The 23,866-nt window shown below is 44.5% G+C and overlaps 2 protein-coding genes across 2 annotated transcripts in view; one reads left to right on the plus strand and one right to left on the minus strand.

Annotated features, from left to right (window-relative positions):
* Positions 1-3,563, minus strand: part of FAM162A (family with sequence similarity 162 member A) — a 28,625-nt gene extending 25,062 nt beyond the window's left edge. Inside the window, exon 1 of the mRNA XM_075556335.1 lies at positions 3,417-3,563. Coding sequence (XP_075412450.1) covers positions 3,417-3,450 — 34 coding nt within the window. The 5' untranslated portion in view covers positions 3,451-3,563. The remainder of the gene's footprint in view (positions 1-3,416) is intronic.
* Positions 3,564-4,017: 454 nt separating this feature from the next.
* Positions 4,018-23,061, plus strand: MIX23 (mitochondrial matrix import factor 23). The gene is made up of 5 exons (XM_075556336.1): positions 4,018-4,566; positions 11,897-12,022; positions 13,382-13,528; positions 20,698-20,757; positions 22,769-23,061. Exons 1-5 carry the CDS (start codon positions 4,516-4,518, stop codon positions 22,817-22,819), a joined length of 435 nt encoding a protein of 144 aa, XP_075412451.1. The 5' UTR covers positions 4,018-4,515; the 3' UTR covers positions 22,820-23,061.
* The last annotated feature ends 805 nt before the right edge of the window (positions 23,062-23,866 follow it).

The raw sequence follows: 23,866 nt of genomic DNA on the forward strand, positions 1-23,866 counted from the left end.
GAATTGGAACAGACTCATAGCAGGGAGTTGGATGAGGAGCCCTGGGGGCTTTGAGCTGCTAACCACTGAACCTTATCTTTTATCAAAGATTCTACAGAAAAATCCTGCAGAAGAAGAGGATAATGAACAGACGTTCAGATTCTCATGGATTCTAGACTTTCTAGAAACACCGAGGCTGAACCAAGACAATCTTTCAACCAAAAACATCCACTGAAGTCTCCTTAAAACCAAACAATCGTGTGCTTAAGAAAGAATGTCTACCTTGAGCCTGCGCTCCTGTAAGAACTGGCTGTATAGGGTCCAATTGGTCTCAGCCACTTGAAAGATTAGATGGGAAAGTTGGAAGGCAGTACGTTTATGTGAATGAGCAGCGAACAATTAAGGAGGAGGAGGAGGATGCAAGCCCAACTTGAAGACTGTAAGTAAAGTCACAGGACTGCACACATAGAGACTGCTGACTGACACATGTCCTGTGGTGTGTTTTCAACGTGAATGAAATAAACTGTCAAAAAACAGACAAAGGACTTTAACAGCCATTTCTCCAAAGAAGACAAATGGCCAACAGCACACGAAAAGATGGTCAATATCATTAGCCACTCAGGAAACGCAAATAAAACCCACAGATATTACCAGTCACCGGTGAGGATGGTAATTATTAAACAACAACCAAGAATAACACGTGATGTTGAGGATATGGAAACTGGGACCCTCCCCTATTGCTGGTGGGACTTTGACATGCTATCGCTGTTGCTCGGCAGTTCTTCAAATAGTTAAACCAGGTGACCTAGCAATCCCACCAGTTAGCAGCATCAAAAGCGGGAACTCAGACAGATACGTTTTCTAAGATGTCTCTTTATTCTAATACTCTGACAAGGACTCTGCTCACGAATACTCCGATCATTTGTGAGGATCAGAGTGCCCCCTCAGGAGTGAAGGGGTCTAAGAACCCCAGGCTAACAACCCTGACCTATAGTTGTAGCTACAAAAGAACAAATTCAAGGCCGTACACTCTACATTGTGTTTGCAAAGGGAGTATGCTATGTTTGCTGAGGGAGTATTGTAAAGATTTCCAGAAGCACTTAAGAATAGAGTTCCACATGGAATCCAGGAACAGGAATGGGAATAGCGGTGCCAGAAAGGTAGGGGGAAGGGAGAGAAAGGAGGGGAGGAAGGGGGAAACAGGTCACAATGATTGACATATAACCACACACACCCCCTTTAGAGGGAACAACAATAGAAACCTTGGGGCAGGGGGTAAGACAGTGGTTGGTGTGAGATATGAAAATAATAATATATAATCTATCAAGGGGTCATGAGGGTAGGGGGAGGAGGGAAAAAAGAGGAGCTGAGAACAAGGGTTCAATAGAAAATAAGTGCCTAGAAAAGACTGATGGCAACACATGTACCATACAACTGATATATGGATTGTGATGAGTTGTAAGAATCCCCCCTAAACAAAAAAGAACCCCCAAAAAATCTTTAAAAAAGAAAGAAAAGAATAGAGTTTCATCATTTAAAGGATTCTGCTGTATTTTGGGGTTTTATTTATTTGAAATGCTTCAAATATGAGCCAAGATTATGTTTCTATTTGCTATACTAATCCTTTGGCTAGTGTTGTCCCTTATATCAATCTATTGAATAAAGCAATTTACTTCTACTTAAAAAAAATGTGTTACTTCATGTGTCAATTTCATATCAAGATAACCAGAACAGATACATATATACACATATCCTAAACAAGCAGCTTGAACGATGCAAAGCGCCCACGTTTAAGAATTAGAGGGCACTGCTATGTCTTCCTTCAGCCCTGGTGGTGCAGTGGATGAAGTGCTCGGTTTGAGAGCCCCCTGACACACTGACAGGCTGAGGAACCCCGTGGGGCATTTCTATTCTGCCCTGCAGGGTCACCAGGAGTCTGGATCCACTCACTACAGGGCAAATGGATGGCTTCCACTCAGAACAGTTTCTGGCCAAGTGATCTTGGACAAGTCATTAACCTTCTGCCCTCATTTGTAAAATGGGAGGGCATGATAAGGCTTTTCTGAGAGGGCGATTATGTGACAGTCCTGCGGTACGGGTGAAAGAGCGGATCACTTGGAGTTATTCAGAAAATATCAGACATTTAAAGTGCTGTTCACATATCAACTTCAGGTGCTATGCAAAATTTATGATCCAGAAGAAACTACATTGTTTTTAAATCACTGGAGGAATTGGTTTGGTTGGTTGCCCAGCACTGAAGTTCTGGAACAGCAGAAGTTCATAGAGCTTTTTCTTCCTTCTTTTCACCAGAGCAATGACTCACTTTGTTGAAAAGTTTTATAAAGGGAGCACAAGGTATACAGATTTTAGGGGAATTGGCTCAGCAATAAAACAAGAGTATCAGAGGTTTTCTTTTCATTTTTTAGTGTAGGGAGTTTGCTTTCCATGAGGGTGAATACTTTTCCATAGTTTGAGACATGTTTTCTAGTCCAAATGGACACACAAATCAGGTGGTTTTTTTTTCCTTCTTCACCCCTTTCTTTACATATCAAACTTGTCAAGTTATCCAACATTCACTCTCTTTCTCTTACGGCGCTTCACTTGCATGCACAACGTTACTTTTCAATAGGCAAGTTGGGGCTACTGTACCTTTAAACACCGAATCAAACAACTTTTAAGTAATTCGATAATACGGAGAAAAGACTGTCACACCTTCTCAAAGTAAATAAAGGCCATCCAAAGCATGATCTGCCTCAGTATCTAGTAAAGAGACAAGATTTCTCAGCCCTTATTATTAGATGAAGGCTTCCTGGTGCCCCAGGAATGCAAATTAAGTTCTCATTCCCTGTCTCCCAAATGTCCATTACACAAATGCCCACTACAGGTTTTGTGTTTGTGTTATACGTTCTTCCCAGGAATTCAAAGCACTTACTTGTAAAACTATTTAAAAGAAACCTTCCTTTTTTTTTTTTTTTAAGAAAACGATTCTTCTTCGCTGAAGTTTTAAATCCTCTGCATAGTCTGACACTAAGTGGGTCGGGAAATCTCAGACTCGAGACTTCCCCTGAGGGCAGGGGCAGCCTCCTGAGAGACGGACGGGGCTGGGTGGGCAGTTACATGGCCATGGGGGCAAGAGGGAGTTCTAAGCATGGCAGATGCACAGCTGCGCTCAGAGAGGACGGGACGCAGAGCGAGGGCTAAATTGGTGGGACTGGGGTGGACGGAGAGGCAGGTGACCAGGCCTCCCGAGGCTGCCCACACGCCTGCTTAAGTAGCGGCACGCTCAGTCTTTGCTCTCCCATTGTCATCCCCGACGGATGGTACCCCGACCTCGGGGTACCCCAGGGCCTGGAAAGCCCGCAGGATCCTCGCCTCCCATCTTCAGTGGCCGGGCTGGCTCCCTGCCCTCCCCTAGCCCAGCGCGGCCCGCGTCTCACCCGCCGCCAGGCGCAAGCCGCGGAGGCTCCCCATGGCCTCCTGCTCCGCGGACCAGCACCGCACGTCACAGGGTAGGTGGCAGCGGCGCAGGCACAGCGAGACGACGCTCAATGTCACCGAATGAGAGGAGGGCGGCGCTCGCGGGCGGGGCGGGGCGAGCAGGAGGGCGGCCGCGAGTGACGCACGAGCGTGAGGGCGGGGCTAGTGGACGTGCGAGACGCGCCGAACGTGCGAGCGGCGGGCTCGGCCTGGCTCGCGTCCCCGGCAAGTTGGCGCCTGTGTGGAGGGTGCCTGCGGGTCTTGGGCGTCTTCCCCCTCCTTCGCTGGAACTAAGAAATGACGAAATTTGAAAAGACAACAAGAATGAGTGCATTGTGGGACTTTTGTGAACTGTAAGCTCCCGCGACAACACTAGATAGGAGCCGTCTTTCAGAACCGACCTTTTAGTGTTCTTAATGAGTTGAGTCCCTTACTCAAGCAACGTGACTGGGATCTCGGTGCCCAACGGCCCCCTTCTCTCGATGGCTTTGGAGGCACCTCTCAAGGCTAATGTGATAAATCAATATGCTCTACCTTGTTTCTTAAAAACGAAGCATTTCCACCACTGAACACCTGGCCTCCCCTTCATTGCCAAGAATGCCCCCTTGTCTTGTCTTTTCCTAGTGATTTGAACTACCCAGTCCCTCACTTCAGTGGGAGGGCCAACACAATGCTTCCACTCAAGTTTTCTTCCTCCAACAATCCGGGTGGTTTATGTTTTTACTGGTAGAAGGACAGGGTTGGAATAAACGATCCCTTCAAGCTCTGTTATTCTCCGATCTTTGACTCTAGTTCAACGCCAAGTCAGCACAGTTAGAGACCGAAGTCAAGAAAAGGGGCTGAGGCTGGGGACCAAGAAAGGCTCGCGTGCGGCCACCGGCGGCGGCGGCGACGCGGCACCGGAACGCGCCGTGATTGGCCCGGACACCGGAACGCGCCGTGATTGGCCCGGACACCGGAACGCGCCGTGATTGGCCCGGACACAGGAACGCGCCGTGATTGGCCCGGACACCGGAACCCGCCGTGATTGGCCCGCGCGGGGCCTCGCGCTCGTCCAATATGGCGGCGCCCAGTGGCGGTGTGAACTGCGAGGAGTTCGCCGAGTTCCAGGTGACGAGGTTTTCCTCCTGTGACGGGCGTGCCCCTTCTGTTGTCTCCGGACCATGGTCTGGTCTGGTCCGGGAGGGGTGCGGGTCGAGGAGGGAAGCGCGGGCATTCGGACGCTCCACTGGAGGTCATGAGGGGCGCGGGCTTGGCCTGAGAGCGCGCGGCTGCACGTTGGGGTCACGGTTCTGCTGGCGCCGCCCGGGCGTGGAGAACCTGAACCGGGAGAGCCAACCGAGGGGCTATACCAACCGAAAACAGTTCTCCGAACGCAGGCCCCAGACCCTGCTTCTTAAGCTTTTCAAAGTTTTTGTGGGACGGGGAAAAAAATGAAAGCTTATTTATTTGCTTAAAGAAAAGAAATCACCACCACCAAATCTTAAGTACGGTTTACTGTTTTGGTGGGACAGAATCGCTTGGAATTGGCGATTAATTCTAGTACCCGGCTCTGGAGCTGCTGCTCTCCTAACGTTAGAGAAAATTTAACGTATGAGGAAAACAAGCAGAGGTTTAGGGCTAATTATAAGCCTGTGAATTCAAGAACGGGCCACGATTTGATAAAGTTATATGAAAGCTATTGGTTCCAGTAGAGGTATAAATGTGCTACTGTGGAGTTAGTAGAGTTAAATCTAAAAAATCACGACCTTAGAAATACATTGCTTTTTAAACTAAACCCAAATCAAACCACTGCCGTCGAGTCGATTCACAGAGACCCTATGTAGGTTTCCAAGGACGAAAAGCTTGACCCCGGGATGATTTGAACCGCTCACCCTGGCGGTTAATAGTCAGTCCAGCGCTTACTCGACAGTGCCAAAAAAGTATTGAAAAGTCATTTCACGTGTCACTGCCGTATCTGTAGTAAACTTTGTGCTTCGAACTGTTTTGTTAGGTAATGACATTCTTGAAGATAACCTCCCAAACAGATCGAATTATTTGACAGCATTGCCAAAGAAGTTCGTGTGGGTTCCATGACTTGCACTTTTTCTGCTCCTTCAGCTGCACCGCACACGGAATCAAGCGCAACAGCAGCCTGCAACAATTGTGACCGAGTGCTTAAACCGGATGGGAAAAACCGGTTGTATTTAAGGTCAACGTGGGCTCTGGTGGCGCTCCGGAAAGGCATTGGGTTGCTAACGGACAAGTTGGCAGTTCAAACCCACCAGCAGCTCTGGGAGAACGATCGGGCTGTCTGTCTACTGTATCGATTCAGCATTGGAAGCTATATATAATTCAGAGTCACTTTGAATCAACTCGATGGCAGTGATCTATCGGTGGTATTGGTATCGTTTGTATTGATTAGTACTGTAACTTGAGTGAAAGAGCTCAGGCATTTGAGCAGTGATAGCCCTCTGCCATGGTCTATTGGAAAGAACCCTGATCATGGAGTCAAGAGTTGTAGTACTGCTTCTGTCCTTAAACAGCTTTGTAACTGTAGCAATGGGTAAGCATCAACTTGTTGGCAGTGGGGTTGGTTTTTTTCAACCATAGTTTATCACGTAACATCTTTGAGAATCAACTTTTGAACTTGTAAAAATAAGATTGCTTAAACATTTTAAAGCTGCTTCCATGTCTCGAAGTATTCGGAAGTATTCGAATCCCTAAAAGCAAATTTCCAAGGATCTTTTAACTATGAAAACATCCAACGTTGCTTAAAGAATCTGTTGATTCGGCACTACTGTCCATTCAGTTGCTTAGGTCTCGAACCATTGCATCTTCTGCTGCAGTGGTTCTGAACATAAAATCACTTTTGTTGCTACATCATAACTGTAATTTTGCTACTGTTATGAATCGGGTGACCCCTGTGAAAGGGTCTTAGGAACTGAACCGCTGTTCTACTGGTTCAAATCCTGTCAGCTGTTCTTCAAAACATGCCCTGAATCCAACCTCACTAATTCTCCTACAACTTTATCCAGCCATCTTTATCTTTTACTTAGATCGCCGTAATCACCTCTGAAATAGTCTCCTTGGTTCCATTATGCTTCCTCTGAAGTCCGTTCTTCGCACAGCATCCAGCCATCTTTTAGCACATTAACCATGTGATGTCATTCTCTGGGTCCAAACACTATTGCCTTTAAAACTGAATCCTTAATCATTTCCATGGTCAAACATGGTCCTTGCTAATCTGACCTACTCTCATCACTTCATACTACTTTTTCTCTTATTTACTTCAGACCCACCTGTTTGATCTTAGTTCTCAAGCACCCCAAAGTTTGTCCTTACCTCGGAATCCTCCCCTCTCTGCCCCCCGCCCCTCCACCAAGAGTCTTAAAATTTGTTTTCATCATTCAGGTGTCAAGTCAAATGTTAACACACTTAGAGCTCCCTAGCTTAAGTAGCCCCTAGCTCCATCGAGTCACTTTTCCTCCCAGTTCTCTAGTTTATTTTTCTCCCACAGTACTTGGCAATGTCTGTGCGTATCTTGTTTATTGGGCACTTATTTTGTCTCCCCTTAAGGGAATTTTAGCTCTATAAGAACAAAAACAATCTAAATCCACTCCCCTCAAGTCAGTTCCAACTCATTGACCCTATGTGGGGCTTTTGAGGCTTTAACCTTTTATGGGAGCAGACAGTCTCACCTTTCTGCCCTGGAGCAGCTGGTGAATTTGAACCTCCTCCCTCCTTGTAATCAGCAGTCCAACACTTACCTGATAGTGCCGCCAGGGATCCTTCCAGAAAAGCAAGGACTTTTCCATTTCTCACCACTGTAGCCTGGTTTTTCGAATGGTGTAGGCATTAGTAACTTTTAAAAATGAAAAGTAAGTTAACAAATTAGTAAACTCTGTGATACTTTTTCTAACTGTTGTATGTATTCAAGATGGTTGAGAGTTTTCTGAGCTCAGGAAAGCATTTTCAAAAGGTGGAATTTAAACACGGCCACAGCAGGTCAGTTTGATTTAGATAGGGGAACCCCTCACCCCTTTCTTCCTTCAGTAGGGAAGTGAGCAGGTAAAATTGGCTCCATGAGTCTTTGACTAATATTTCTTTCACGTGCGTGACACAGTTTGTTTGGAGATCACCGTTTGTTGGTATCATATACTAGTGTAGTGGTTATGCCTGGGGCTGTGGTCCACATTGTTGGAACCAGCAGCTTCATGGGAGAAAGACTGGGTTTTCTACTCTCTCAAACATTCATGTCTTGGAAGCCCACGGGGGTCTCTCTGAGTTAGCATTGACTTGAAGGCAGTGAATTTAGCTTGGGATGGTGTATGGAGCTCTGGTGGCACGGGGGTTAAGAGTTGGGCTGCTAATCACAAGGTCACCAGTACAAAACCCCTGGCCACGCTGCAGGAGAAAGACAAGACTCTTTACTTCCATAATGTCCGATAGGCTTGCTAGGAGTTCCTTTCTACTCGATGGCACCAAGTTTGTTTTTTTTTTTATAACCAAACTTCATTGTACATAGCACATTATTTAAAGGGGTGTTTGCCCAGTGACTATTTTGAGATTATTCCGTAAGAATCAAATTTACAGAGACTGAAAAAGCAGGAAGATACGGGAAATGGGATAAGAGGATGAGTCTGTTGTGGACCTGGCATTGCCTTTGTCTTGGTGCTGTAGAAGAACGAGGCTAGCCCTCCACAAGCTGTCTTACTCTCGAAGGAGGTCTAGAGACTGCCATTAAATCCACTCATTAAAGATCAATGGGATCTGACATGGTGAACTAAATGGTGGTTATCATTGGGAACAACCTACATGTCCATTAATGGGTCAGTGGTCAGATGACTTGTGGTACTGCCATAGGATGGGATATTTATAGAGTTGTTAAAAAATATCTTCAGGACATTTTGAGTTGAGTTCGCTTATGTCACTGCTTTAGGTTTGGCCAATGAGAGAAATAGGATGGTATGTTGAAAGAGATAAGAATATCAAAACAAAGTTGCTTTTTACATGCACTGATGTTAAATGCTAACTTGGTAGATGGCTTCAACGATAAGCATATTTTCCATATTATACACTTCAGCTTTTTATTTTACTTATTTTCAAATGTTAATAGTTTAATTGATATGTAATTCACATGTATCAGTAGTTAAAAACATATATACTCAGAAGAGTTGTGAAGTCATCACCACAATCCATTTGAGAGCATTTTCTTCATTTTTGTGTTCATTTCCCGCAGTCTCCCTGCCATGTAGTCAGTCCCCACTCCTAAAACCCTGGGATGGTGCAACTCCCCCGTCCGTTTTGGGGATGATAACTCTTTATGAGAGTAGAGAGTCTTCTCTTACTCCCACGGGTCTTTTCAAGCTGCTGACCTTGTGGTTAGCAGCCCAGTTTGCAACCACCACACCACCAAGTGCACCCTAAGAAACTATTAACCAATAACTATCGCTTGACCTACCCTGGATTTCGTGTACCCAAACCAAAGCGCACCAAACAACAAAACAAAACCCTCAATCCAAAAGAAAGCAGAGACTAGTAAAATTCAAACATTAAAATGTGTCAAAATGGAAAACAAATAAGTTATTTAAAAAAGTTTTAGTGGTTTTATTGACTTATAATTCACATACACAATTCACATATACAATAAAAATAATTTTGCAGTCATTATCACAGTTTTAGAGCATTTTCTTAATTAAAAAAATCATTTCATTGGGGGCTCTTACTGCTCTTATCACAATCCACACATCCATTGTGTCAAGCACATTTGTACATATGTTGCCATTATTTTCAAAACATTTTTCTTTCAATTTGAGCCCTTGGTATCAGCTCATTCCCCCCCCTTTATTTTCTTCATTTCTGGTACTCATTATTTTAGCTCCCCATTACTCCACACCCTCCCATGCCATAATGCTAAGAAACTGTCCAGTTAATGCTTTTACAATTTACCTATCCTGGATTTCATATAAAGAAAAATATACCCAATAAAACAAAATAGAAAAATCTCCATAAAAAAAAAGAAACGAAAAAAAACCAGAACAAATTGAAAATGAGTGCAAAGGGAGAAGAAATGATCAGGTGTTAGATGTTTGGCTGACTGCAGCTGCATTAATCCACTTTGCAGCACTCTGTAGCACGGCTAGTCACGTCCCTGATCACTGGTCAGAGGGGATTCTCCAGAGGTTTAATCCACACGGGGACCCTCCAGATGGATTTTGGGCTTTCGCTGTCAACCATTGCCGTCTGCAAATCAGGGGCTCAGAATTTAAGCTTGAATACAGTTTCTTGTATTCCGGTCTTGAGTTTTATTTTCTACGATCTGGTGTTTTCCATGGGAACTTAGCTGACACCACACTTAGAGTTCTACTTGTATTGAGACTAGCTGTTCTTTCTACTAATTGGGTGTAAATGTTTTCTTCTCACACGGCTGTAGCACCCACATATGTCTTCAGTGAACTCTACATGAGGGCAAGTTTGGAGCATGGCCATATCATAAGAACTCATTGTTCTTAGATTAGAGTTCGCAATTATCGTATGTGCTCCAGTGTAAGCCAACCCGAGTATCAGCTGAGGCACCCAATTTTACCACAAAACCATTAAAAATCCGGAGAAACATGAGTATATACGATAAGTTTCAGCTCAAAATCCATTTATATATCTACAGTTCATATGACCCTGGTGTTCTTTAGAGCCATTATTATTTTGTTGGGGAATATTATAAATCATCCCCATAGGGCAAATGGTGAGTTTATTAATAGTATCACTAATTTAGTCTGTGGTGTAGAATTTAAAATATTGTGAAAAGAAAAGTATACATGTAAAAGACAGCTTTTTAGATTACGATACGTGGATGGTGACTGGTACAAGTTGACTTGTATAGGTGATTGGATGTTGTTTGCACAGTGACAGTTGAAGACAGGGCAAAACATCCGTTACACTCATTCACTAAGGCAGAGCTATGCTTGCTAGACCAAGACAGGTTGTCAGAGAGCGGAGGGAGCATGAAAATATATAGTTGTTTTAAATTGCCAATTATCAGACGTCCTCAAATCAAATCCGAACCAAAGTCCAATGACTTCCAAATCCACCACCTTGGAAAACAGTCATCTGCTTCTTCTCACACTACAACGTTTCAGCCTTCAGTCCGAGTGAGTGTTAAGTTCCTTTCCTCTGCTACAGGTGTGTCTAAGGTGAAGTTCATTTAGTGGGATTTCCACATTGCATGCTTGTGGTGTGACCTATGAAAGGACAAGGTCTAAAGTCCCAGTTGTCTGTAGCATGTGACCTGAGTACCTAAGGGCTGGATAGAAGCTAGGTCAAAAGTGCCATTGGGAACATAATGTCAGGTGTGTTCTGTCCCCGGAGGGCTGTGGAAGTAATGTGTTTTTCCCACTGGTGGTTCCCCCTCTGGTTTACACACCAACAGAAGTGCAGTTACCTGCTCTGCACTTCAATTTTCTTGATTTTTATTTTTTTATTTAATTTTTATTTTGTACATTGAAAAAGGAGTAGACTGCTCAGATCTTTTCCAGTGTTGATGTTAGCTGAAGATAGATAGGAGACGGCTGGCACCCAGCCTTCCTCTGCTGGCCAGTGAAAGTGCTGTCTGTCCTCCAACTGGGCGAAAGGGCCCTGAAGCCTTCTCTTCTCTGTATTACTTTTCTTTCTTTGGTTGGTTGTGTTTTGGGTAGAGGGTCAGATTGCAGGGTTTGTCAAGGAGGGACTCTTTGGGAAATGTGAGATAAGGGTAATTAAGAAGAGGTAAAACGAATTTCTACTTGTTCTGAGGACCAAAAAGTCAGGAATAAATTTGATTTCTTTTTCAGCAGCATCTGTTATTTTACTTATTTTCATTAAAAGAATAATTTCCTAACCAAAACTTGAAATATGCTAAAAGAGAATAGTATAGTTTTTGCAAGGTCTCCACTGTTAGCAGTTTCCAGTACATTTGGGGGTACCAACAGCTAACACACTTGAATGGGGTCATGGCTGCACCCAGTGGGTGGAGCACAGCTCTGCGCTGACCCCGGTGCTCTGCGCTGACCCCGGCCAGGGCCGCCAGGAGTGCAGCGTGCCATTCCACGCACCGGCATCTGGTTCCAGTGACACAATAGGCAAAGAAGGAAGAGAGCCAAGTCAGTCTACTGGCTTGCTTTGGAGAATGTGTGGTATTCAGGTTCACGATTTTAACATGAGTAATACACCTGTTCTTGAAGAGCATCACATTTGAGGCAAGGAGATAGAGCCTGTACCCACTGCTCACTAATATGTAACCTACCTATATATAACCTTGACATGGAGATTTTCCTACGGCTGTCCTGGCACTGTACATGATTTTCCCACCCCTAACTTAAATTGTTTTAAAATTCTCTAGAGTTTTGTTTTTGTTTAAATGCTTGCTTTCTAATCACTTGATTTTCCATGTAGGTTATTATTCTTTTATTTTAAACATGTATAGGAATTACTCAAGGTGATGAGGACGATTGATGACAGAATAGTCCACGAATTAAACACTACGGTTCCAACAGCTTCATTTGCAGGGAAAATTGATGCCAGCCAAACCTGTAAACAACTCTATGAGTCGGTAAGTGTATCCTTTTGAGTCGTTCTGTTCTGCGGCCAACTGGTTAAAAGAATTCCAGTATTCATGTTTCCTTGCTCGGACCAGAGAGCGTGCCTCAGTTCCAGCAGACTAAAGAGAACGTGTGCTTTTGTGTGTGTGTCTGTGAAGAGATCCCCTCATCGGCAGCCTTTAGCATAAGGAAACCATCATCACACAAAAGAAGGAAGGGGGGAGAGTGGAACAGTGAAACACACTGTCCATTAGAGGGGATCGTGTATGAGAAATCAGACAACAGAAGGAAGGTTCAAAACCATTCACACGTGGATTGTGAGGAAGGCGAGCAGCAGCTTTGGGGGACTGAGAGAGAAAGCCACTGATAACGTGTGCTTTTCTAAGGCTTTTGGTTTCTCAAGTACTTTCCCCCCTAACAGAGATCCTAGATCCTCTTTTTTTTTAAACCTCTTTCTCTTTAATATCATTAGCATATGCTCTCTTCAGAGGGAAGAATGATATTGTAGGGAACAGATTGGCACTTATGTTTTAGTTGGAGGTGAACCACCATTTTTTATGTACTAATTGTAATGACAAATACACATTATTTTAGTGTGTTTATTTACTTCTCTTTCCAAAATGTTTGAAATGCCATCAGAATTTGTCTGTGCTCATGGGTGTGTCCCTGAAACGTGACCATCCGTGCTTGGTGCCTCAAGGTAACAAGTGGAACTGCTTGCTGTGTTAGAACCTTTCTGTGAGCTTACTACAGCTGTTCTAGCAGACGTCCTGACTGGCCCCACTACACACTCGATGGACCCAGAGCTGTGCTGCTTCTGTCACTTTTCTTCATCCTTGTGAAGGACAGCTACAGGAGTATTGTAACAGATAAAATGTAGGATTTTGCAATTTATAGAGGCAACTGTAGCACTCTTTGTCTTACTACAATTGAAAGCTCTTCATCATTTGCTGATAGTATGAGACTGAAAAGATGTGAGGGGACAGAGAGAGAGGAAGAAGAATGCTATGAAATGGCCCAGCCCATGGGTGAGGGTGCAGTGGGGCACAGGAAAGTGGGTGGAGCGATGGAGAAGGAAAGGGATGCAGGATGAACGTGACAGAAGTGAAGAGCCAAACCGAGGGACTTGGATGAGCATCGCCGGCACTCTGGAAGCACCCTGAAGATGAAGACAACCGGACTTCACAGTGTCCACCTCCATGTGCTTGGCCCGCATTTGATTTTAAGTGAAAAGATGTGAGGGGACAGAGAGAGCATAATGTTTTCTTCCGTAGATTCAATTTATTAAATTTGTTTAAGTCTATAGGTGCTCAAAATGTACTAAATTTATGTGATTTTTCCCCCCCTTTTCATTCCCTTGTTTGTTTTAGTTGATGGTCGCTCATTCCAGTAGGGACAGAGTCATAAAAAACTGTATAGCTCAGACCTCAGCAGTAGTAACAAACCTCCGAGAAGAGAGAGAAAAGAATTTGGATGATTTAACGTTATTAAAGCAACTTAGAAAAGAACAGACAAAGGTAAGTTGAATAGAATCGTCATTTCTGATGCAAAGTTTTTCTAAATTTAGGCAGCAAAATAAAGACAATTTAAAAAATCATTTTATTAGGGGCTCATACAACTCTTGTTACAATCCGTACATACATCCTTTGTGTCCAGCACATTTGTACATATGCTGCCATCATCATTCTCAAAATAACCAATCTCCACCTGAGTCCCTGGCATCAGCTCCTCATTTTAGCATATCTTACACCATCCGACGTCTTCCTCATCCAGTTCTCCACTGGCCGTCCTCCAGGGAGGAGGTTATATGTAGACTTTGTCATCTGTTTCCCCTTTCTCCCTCACCCTCCCGATATCGCCAGTCTCACCACTGTTTCTGAGGGGTTCATCAGTCCTGGATTCCCTGTATTTCCAGTTCCTATTCGTGCCAGTGTACATCTCCCGGTCCAGCCAGTTATGTAAGGTAGAATTGGGATCAATATTGGGGGGGGGGGGGGAGGAAGCATTCAAGAACCAGAGGAAAATTTTATGTTTCATCATTGCTATACTGCACTCTGACTGGATCGTCACCTCCCCACAGCCCTTCTGCAAGGGGATGTCCAATTTCCCCAATGGGCCCTGGGTCCCCACTCTGCACTCCCCTTCATTCACAATGCTATGATTTTTTGGTTGTTGTTGTTAAAGACAATTTTTAACATGAAAACGTTAGAGTAAGATGTGGTCGTTGGTTTGAAATATGTATGTGTTGCCTATAGTGGGCTTTATTTGAAATCTGATTCCTAGAGGACAGAGTAGAACTGTCCGTGTGGGCCTCCGAGACTGTAACCCTTTTGGGAGCAGAAAGCCCATTTTCTCCCAGGATCGGCTGGTGGTCTTGAACAGCTGACTTAGGGGTTAGCAGCCCAGTGCATAGCCAGACAGGGTTCACTGGCTTACGGTGTAAAGGTCACTGTGGGTCTTTTGGGTTCTTTTTGGACACCCTTTTCTGTGCATTTACCCTCCCATTCCTGCAGTGTCTTAATTCGCTGTGATGTAGCCTTGCTGTCCACGTGGACCTCAGAGGTAGTAAGTGCAGCAGAGCTGTCTGTGTCGCTGGGTATGGTATGCGGCCTGCCAGGCGCTAACTTGCAGGTGTATGTAGTCATGCTGCCTGCATTGCAGACCTTCTTTGAAGGGATTCTTAGCAATCCGTTTATAGTATATCAAAATATATTATTTTGATAATCTGTTCGAACCGGAAGAAAAGCTGATTTTTTCCCCTGTATTCAGCTACTGTTTACAATTTGCCCACCAGTTTGATAATTCATTCATGTTTCCTCTCTCCTTTCTTTCCACATACACGCTTTTCCCCAGAATCATTTCTTGAGAATCATACTCTGGAGAGTATGTTGCACACATATTAGTTACTCCTTTGCCTTCTAAATACTTGGTTATCTCTTAAAAACTGGGGCTTTTTCTTTTCTTTTTTTTTCCATTTTGAGTTTTATTTTTTTAACAATTTATTGGGGCTCATACAATTCTTATCACAGTTTATACATATACATACATCAATTGTATAAAGCACATCTGTAGTCTTTGCCCTAATCATTTTTTTCTTCTCTTTTCTTTTTTTACATTTTATTAGGGACTCATACAACTCTTATCACCATCCACACGTATACATACATCAATTGTATAAAGCACATCCATACATTCCCTGCCCCAATCATTCTCAAGGCATTTGCTCTCCACTTATGGGGCTTTTTCTTCACTGATCATTGTACAAGATCAAAATCATGTCTGTATTTTAAGGGGTCCTGTGTGTCTGACGGACAACACCCAGTGTGGCCTGTAGCCCAGTCATGAACTTTGCTCTGCTTCGTAAACCGAAAAACCAGACTCGGCGTCGAGTCAGTGCTGACTCAGAGTAACGCCCTGTGGGTTTCTGAGACAGTGATGTTTGGGGGAGTAGAAAGCTCAGTCTTTCTCCCACGGAGCTGCTGGTGGTTTCAAACTGCCCACCGTGCAGATCGCAGCCCAACGTGTAACCACTACTCCACCAGAGCTCCTCTCTTTGCTTAGTAGATGCAGCCAGTTGCTGAAAGCCTAAGCTTTAGGGAACCTCCGCATTGGTGTCTCCCTCAAGCCTTTGGTCCAGAAAGAATGGCTGTCCCTCGTGGCTGCTTGCAGGCTGCTGCCCCTCTCCGCCCTCCCAGTGCCTCACTGTCCAAGAATGCCGCTTTCCTCTTGTCTCGCTGGCTGTCTCGCTTATTTTTCATTCAGAAACAGAATTAAACTTTGTTTTTAGTACTTCTTGAATGTTGACAAAGGAAATTCAGGGCTGAGCTGTTAAACTGATGAAAAAAAAATCACTGTGTGCAAGTTAATGTCAAACAGAAACAAGTCAAACACAGTGGAGAACAAAGGTCAGCAGTCTGAATGACGGGGTTTGGGGGTGTGATTGTGTCACACAGATCTTCTGCCCAAGGAGAATCACTCACCAAGTAGCCACAGCCAGGAGGAGTTTTAGAAACCAGTGGGTGTGTTATCTGAAGACCCATTACTTTACAGCTTTTTATCCTGATTTTCTACTGTGCTAGAAGGCAACCCCGGAGTAGTATGTAAGCCAAGCAGGAAATAAAATTATGGAATCAGAAAAGATGTTTCAGTTCTAACTCTGCTCCTTGTATATGGGGAAACAGGCTCTGTACTAACATCAGAAAGTCCCGAGCTCGTATGTGGTAGCACTGGGGCTTTAACCTGTCTTCTTCCACTCCGCAGTCAGTCAGCTTCTTGAGGTAACATCGTGAGTAATCAGCAAGTTCTGATGACTTTAGCGAACTGCTTTGTATGCAGAGCTGTCAGTCTGAAAATCACTTGTTCTGTTCCGCGGTATCTACAGCTCAGAAGCCGCACCCTCCTTGCTGGGACAGTCTGAAAGCTGTGCCTTTTTGGTGGGTTTTGAGAAGATGTGTACTTGCTGAAGACGCAGAAGCCTCACAACAGCCCTCTTAGTGGTGACAGTTCGTTGGCACTGGTGAAACTGCATTAGACGTTGGCTTTATATGTGCCGTGTTCTGTAGTTGGCGATGCGTGGATTATAAAGGCAGGCAGCTCTGAGGAAATAAATCCCGCCCACCATCCGATGGCTTTGAAATAATTGCCCCGAAGCTCCTGATTTGCCATCTGTAAAATGGAATCGGTGGCTGCTTAGGTTCTGTTTTTGGAGGCCTGGTTGCTCAGTGATTTCACACTTGACTTGGACTTGAAAGGTTGGCAGTTCAAACCCGCCAGCTGCCCCGTGGGAGACAGATGCAGCAGTGTGGGAAGCCTCATGGGGCAGTTCCCCTCTGTCCTGTGAAAACAGCCGGGGCCCCATATCTGACCTCCTCTGGCTTCCCTATTGCCTTGCTGCCACCCTCTATCCTTCTTCCACCCTGTTCTGACACCGTCCATTCCTCCCCACGCCGCACAGAACTCATAGGCAATCATCGCAACAGTTACACGTTAGGCCGTGATCCAGAAGTCAGCATTTCAAAGTCACCAGTCGGGTCACGGGAGAAAAGTAGGGCTTTCTACCTGTAAAGAGTTCCAGGGCCAGTTCTATCCTGTCCTGCAGGCTCATTATGAGTCAGAATGGACTCGATGGCAGTGGTTTGGGCTTCTTAGGGAAATTAACAGGGTGCCACAAGTCAGGATCAGCAGACAGTAAGGATACCGTCATTGGGCCCCAGGCAGGCCTCACTCTGGTATCTGTTCCCTTGGCCTCTGCCTCCATGGGCCAAGAAGCCTGCTTCTCGCTCTCATACTCTCAGCCTCGGCATACTCCTCTTGCTCTCTCCTTTGGTCTCCGCCCCAGCCTCTCGTCTTGGCCTGACTCTGTTGCTCTGCCCTATGGTCTCCATGCTGCACCCTCTGGTGCCCCTGGTCTTGCCTCTGCCGCTTTAGACAGAGGTCTCAGATGGCCTTCTGATGGCCCTGCTCTGATGGGCTTTGTCTGTCCCTGCTTCTGAGATGGCTCGTATACCCAAAGAATGGCTTTAATGGAGCTGTGCTTTTTGTCTTTCAGCAGACTGCTCCCTCGAGGAAACAATAGGTGGTGACTGGGTCACATCCTTTTGCTTAGATGGAGACTAAGAAGACATCCCATCATAATCCTGCCCGTTAGCAGAGAACTCCCTCCAAAAGGGATTATCTAGTACTGGAATTTATGTAACAGCAATCAGTGATAATGGCTGGAAGAGCTATATTAATTGACTACATCCAGTCAGAGTCAGAATTTGTGCGGCAGCGGTGGAGTTTGATTGTTTTCGATTTTGGGGTTAGGGGCAGCATGTGTGCGTAAGAGCTGCTGTGCTGGTTTGTGTACCAGCAGGCGTTTCCTTCTGAGGGTCTGCAGTTCAGATCTGCCGCATGCACGCAGACCCCGACAGTGTGCCTAACCTCGCTCCGCCGTGGGCGGCTTTCTGTCTAGGCACTGCTTGAGGGCCGACGGGTACTCTTTGTTGTGGACAGTTGAAATTGTTCAGATGTCTGTATATCTGAGGCTATAAATCTTCACAGGAGCAGAAAGCCTCTTCTGTCTCCTGCGGGCTGACAGGTGGGTTTGAACCACCGATCTTGCAGTTAGCATTCCAATAGCGCCACCAGAACCCCTTTAATCACAGGAACAGAAAGTGTCATTTTTCTTCTGTGAACCATTTGATAGGTGTTGGGTTTGAACCTCCGACCTGAGGTTTGCAGCCCCTGTGTAATGCACTAATACCATCAGGACTCCCTAAACCAATAGCACCAGGTATTCTAGGCAGTCTGCTTCAATTATTAACCAGGGCCAACCTGCATAGCTTCTTAGAAGAGATCCCGCAAGGGTGGTTTGGGCAGAGACTGAAGCTTGGTGGGAGCAGATGGTCTCCTCGTTCCCTCCTGGTGCGATTGAACCACTGAACTTGTGGTTAGCAGTCCAACACCTCCCGACAGCACCACCAGGGCTCCTCCTTAAGATCCTGCAACTCCTGCTATTCCCAGGCGGTTTCCCATCCAAGACTGGCCCTGCTTATCTTACGAGATCAGGCGTGTTCAGCTGGTGTGGCCATAGACAATATGCATTTACTATGCATTTCTTGCTCCTTAAGTCCAATTTTTTTTAACTATTTGGGGACAGTTACGAACGCGATCTTAGGGCTTGTTGTTACACTCTGTTCTTTTGCCGACATTACTTTGCTGGCCGTGAGTCCAGGCTGTGACGGTTGTGGTGTCTTAATGATCTTTGGCTCCACGTGTACACAGCTGGTACAGTTGCACTGGGGTTGCTGTAGCGTAAGCAGGTGGGCTTTCAGTACTTCGGCACAGCACCAGGTGGCAGGAATGCAGTCCTTCCCCTTGCTCCTGTGACTTTCCAGCCCCGGTGTGCCGGCGGACACTGGTTCGGGTCTGGGAAGTGGCTTTACAGAGTCTCGGCGGGTCAGTGCTGAGTTTCATCCTTTCTCACAGTGTTATGTGCGTGTTTCTCAGCCTGCTTGCCTGAGCTGTGCTCCTAATTAGGCAGGTGAGCTCTTTGAGCTGGGTCCCAGGTCATAACTGGCTCTCTGGTATTTTGTTTCCAAGTCTTCTGGTTTTCCCTGCCAGTTTTCCTGTATATTTTCAAGCTCTCTTCCTGGAGCTAGCTAGCTTCTTTTCTTTCAAGCTCTTTGTGGCCAGATGTGTGACTAGTACAAGGGGACATCAGAAAGGTCGTAGAAACTGAAATTAAAAGACTGGAACTTTTCCGTGTACGTTTAGAAGTCCCCTTGCATTATAGACCTGCCAACTGGGCCTCAAGGAGTCTTGTTAGCAGAGTGGTCACACATTGGGTTGCTAACCACAAGGTCAATAGTTAGAAACCACCAGTTGCTCCATAGGAGAACGGGGGGACTTTCTACTCCCATGAGGAGTTTACAGTCTTGGAAACACACGGGGGCGGTTCTACCCTGTACTACAGGCCGCTATGAGTCAAAATTGACTCATCAGCTGTGGATTTATTGTTTGGGAGCTGGGCCCAGTGGTAAAGTGGGTTATTTTTCTGCTGGCGTAACCAGGCTGGCAGTAACTAGGTTAGAAAGGCTTCAGGCAAGATGGTCAAGGCGTGGTAAACTCTTCTTCACCACAGGGGCTGTCTCTTCTCTTTCCCTTCTCTTTTCTTAACAGGTTGCACCTCTTTGTATTTTTTTTAATTCCTCTGTCCTGTTTTTGGAGATCTGTAGGTACAGGGTAAAGTCCTAGAACTGGAGTTTGGGCCAAGGGCATGAATTCACTTGCGTGATTAGTCATCATAAAATGAGCCTCCATACAAGTTGTAACAATATCTGTGCCCCTACCCAGAATGCCTGTGCACATTTTTCCCCACTAGGTTTTGTCATCATACTATAGGTCTGGTCAGACTTTGTTATGTTTTAAACTTCCATATTATGGCTTAATTTTTATTCTGCCCCACCCTCATAAGATTGCATGTATTTTTTACATGCATATTGACCCTTTAGGCGCCCTGGTTACATGTAGGGCTGTGAGCTGCAAGGTTTGTGATTTGAAACCACCAGTTGCTGTGCTGGAGAAAGAGGGCTCTCTATTCCTATAAAGAGTTACAGTTTCCGAAGCTCACAGAGGTAGTTCTGCTCTGTCCTGTAGGGTCACTGTGAGTCAACTGTATGGACCATTTGTATTCGTTCTACTTTGATCCACCTGGGTATTGGGTGGTTTATTTGTTTTTAAAGCTCTCTAGGTGATTAAGAAAGTCTTTGTGGCTTAGTGGTTAATGGTTCAAATGGTTAATGGTGGTTATTGGTTCAAATCCACTAGCCACTCCAAGAAAGAAAGATAAAGCTGTCTACTCTGGAAAGATTGACAGTCTTGGAAACCCAAAGGAGCACCCCCCCCCCTTTGCCCTGTAGGGTTGCTCTAAGGTTGGGCCCACATAATGGTAGTGGGCCTGGGTTTATTTTTCCAGGGGATTATATATTACAATAGTTTGAGACCCACTACTCTATAAGCTTTAACAGTTGATTGGCTGTGGAATGAGCAAGGGTGTCAAAAGGGTTCTGAAATACAGCAAGGCAATGTTCTTACCAGACAAAGGAGGCAGAAACAGCAGCTGATTTTGTTGGGAAAAGATGGGGCGTGGTTTTCGCTCTATAATCTACATTTTCATAATGTCCCTCTTTTTCCTTCCTTGCAGTTGAAATGGATGCAGTCAGAGCTGAATGTTGAAGAAGTGGTAAATGACAGGAGCTGGAAGGTACAAACGATGCTGGGTTTTGGAGAAAGCTAGCAACTGAACTCCGAACTAGCAAAGGGAAGCCCAAGGAAAAGGAGCAGTGAGCGAAGGGCTGCAGGCAGCGTTTTCTGGCTTGAAAAGCCTAGTTTATATAGATGTAAAATGTGTTGTGGTAGGAGGAGTGGAGTCATTTTGGATATGCTATTACTTTTAGAAGAAAATACTCTATACCTGTCCCACAGAAAGTGAATCTTCTGCTTGTTTTTTAAAAGAAGGAAATAGGCCAGCAAAGTAAGAAGAAATCCTTTAGGAAACCAATTTGGAGGGACTCATCTCAGACACATATCAGTCCAGCCACCGATCTGCTGGACTGGGCAGAGGGAGCCACATCGAGACGGCAGGATCCGGAAGGACTAGCACAGGAAGGGCCAGGAGGAGCCTAGAATTTCTTTGTGATTGATAAATGTCAAATGTGATGTGTTAAGAAAATGAACATTCACTTATTACCACTTAAGACACGAGACATTCCCAGGGTAGGTGCTTCCTTATTTTAGGATGATCCACAGCAGCCTACAAGGAAACGAATTTACTCGTTAAAATAATGAAAACCAAAACCCAGTGCCATTGAGTAGATTCTGATGCATAGCTGCCCTGGGCAGGGTTTCTGAGACACAATCTGTCTGGGAGCGGGCAGCCTCGTCTCTCTCCCACGGAGTGCCTGCTGGGCTCGATTTACAGACCTTGCAATTCGCAGCCCGGTGCCTATCCCATAGTGCCACAGGGCTCATGATATATGCAGGGCATTCTGGGAAGAAATTTTTGTAGGCTTGGAGAAATTTTAATTGCACACTTAAAATTTTTAGTTATGTGGCTCCGTTTTTCTTTTTAAGTATTAAAGGATATGTCATAAAATTCTGCCCTTCAAACCAGTTACTTTTCCTTCCTTCTGAAAGGATGATATATTCTTTCAGATGTTTGTACTTTTAAAGTAAATATGATTTCATTTCTTCCACAAATGGAAATATGCCATATACACTGTTTTTCCTTTTAATAGATCTTCAAGATTTTTTCAAGTGAGAATGTGGAGAGCCTTCTTAATTATTTTTAAGGTAGCATTGTGAAACATTGACCAGCTGTGACAAAACTTCTTATGTAACCAATGCCATATTGATGAGCATTTAGCTGCAGAGAGACCTTTTAACATTTGTGACATATTTGCGTAGATTTGTAGGAAGCACGGTAATTAGAACAGCAAAATTAAATAAATGCCCACAACTCTGCACTTGTGAAAAAGATCTGCACATTTTCAAAGCACAGCATATATCTAAATAAATGTATTTTAAAAGGAGCGAAAACAGGTTTACCAAAAATTTACTTTAGATTAAAAAAAATCAAAGTATCTTCGGAATATGGGATTGAAATATTTGCTAGTTACTAAGTAAACTGGCTCTAATGAATTTTCCTTGAGTAATTAAAAGTTTTGTCTTATAAATGGATATCAAGCAAGGGCTTCATACTGTCAGGTGATCGTTAGACTGTTAATTGCAAGGTCAGTGGTTCCAACTCACCAGCTGCTTCTCAGGAGAAAGCTGAGGCTGTCTGCTGTAGAAATTCACGACCATGAAAACCCTATTTTGGGTTACTGTGAGTTACCGATGGAGTTAACTCATGGCAGTGAGTTTTCAAAAGCAGTTTAAAAAACCAAACTCAGTGCCGTCGAGTTGATACCGACTCATAGTAACCTACAGGACAGTAGAGGCTGCCCCTGGGGCTTTCCGAGACTCACTCTTTCCGGGAGCAGCTGGTGGTGTCCACATGCTGACCAGTAGGTAGCAGCCGAATACGTAACCACTGTACCTCCAGGCTAACACTTAGCAACTGGTAAACTCGGTTGAGCCGAAGAGGGCACCCCTGCAGTGGTTTCCTAAACAAAATGGCCATATTCTCCTGAGCCATGCCAAATTTAATGTAGGGCCAGGTCCGACTTACACAGGATGAGTCCATGACTTTTGTTTCTGTTTTAATATATTAGGTGTTTAATGAACGCTGCCGAATTCACTTCAAGCCTCCAAAGAAAGAATAGAGAAAGAGAGATACTGCTTGTTAAAGGACCGGGCCATCTCACAAGAGCTAAGCACGGCAGACATCAGCAGGGTGGGCTTCCTAGAGTGATTTCTGAGCCAACAGTCCAAGACTTTTGTTGATAACAGACCCACTTAGCCAAGACCTCAAACATGAGTAATCCTGATAATTACGGAGCTATCAATTACTATTTTATACTGATTGTGTAAAAAATGTTTTATAACTATTAAAATAATTTTCTGATGTGGTGGGTGTGCATGTTTGCTTTCTAAGTTGAGACATTGAGTTCTCATTAGAGAAATCAAACAAAATTCAAAAGAGCAGTGTTATAAGGTGGTTAATATCCAAAGATTTCTTAGTATTTTAGTTTACTCTTATTTTCAAATATAAAAGCTAATTGGGCGTGGAATCTTTCTGGACAAAATTTCAATAGACAATAAAGAAAGTCATCAAATTTAGAAAAGGGAAAGACACGGGAGAACCTATAGGAGTCAGTAAAACTGCAAAGAAAGCATTTTTACTACATGATGATTGGACAAGTTTTGGTTGCTATATAACAAATTCCCACAAGTGGAGACATTTAAAACCACACCTGCTTATTATAACACAGATTGGAAATCCAGGCTGTTTCAACTGGTGTCTTTGGGGGCGGATTCTATGTTCAGATGCGTTCAGGCTGGCAGAGTTGAGACCCTTTAGTCCTAGGACTTAGGTCTGTTTTCTTGCTGGCTGTCGGCTGTTCTCAGTTCCTAGGCCACCCCACATTGCTCGACATGCTCCTGTAGCTTCAGGCGAGCTACGGTGTGCAGTAAATCCTTACATTTGGGATTTTTTGACTCCCTTTACTGCTTCAAGCCAGACAAAACTTCGAAAGGGCAGTTCTAAAGGGATTAGCTTAGTTTAATTCCCCTTTTGATTAACCAAAGTCAACTAATTAGTAACATATCTGCAAAATCTATGCAACATAATTGCTGGTGTGCTTTTCAGGATTAAAAATAAAGCCTCTTATCATTACGTGAACTCTTAATTCCTACCAACCCTCGAAAGC

This window comes from Tenrec ecaudatus, chromosome 8 (genome assembly GCF_050624435.1).
Source record: "Tenrec ecaudatus isolate mTenEca1 chromosome 8, mTenEca1.hap1, whole genome shotgun sequence".
NCBI classification, from domain to species: domain Eukaryota; kingdom Metazoa; phylum Chordata; class Mammalia; order Afrosoricida; family Tenrecidae; genus Tenrec; species Tenrec ecaudatus.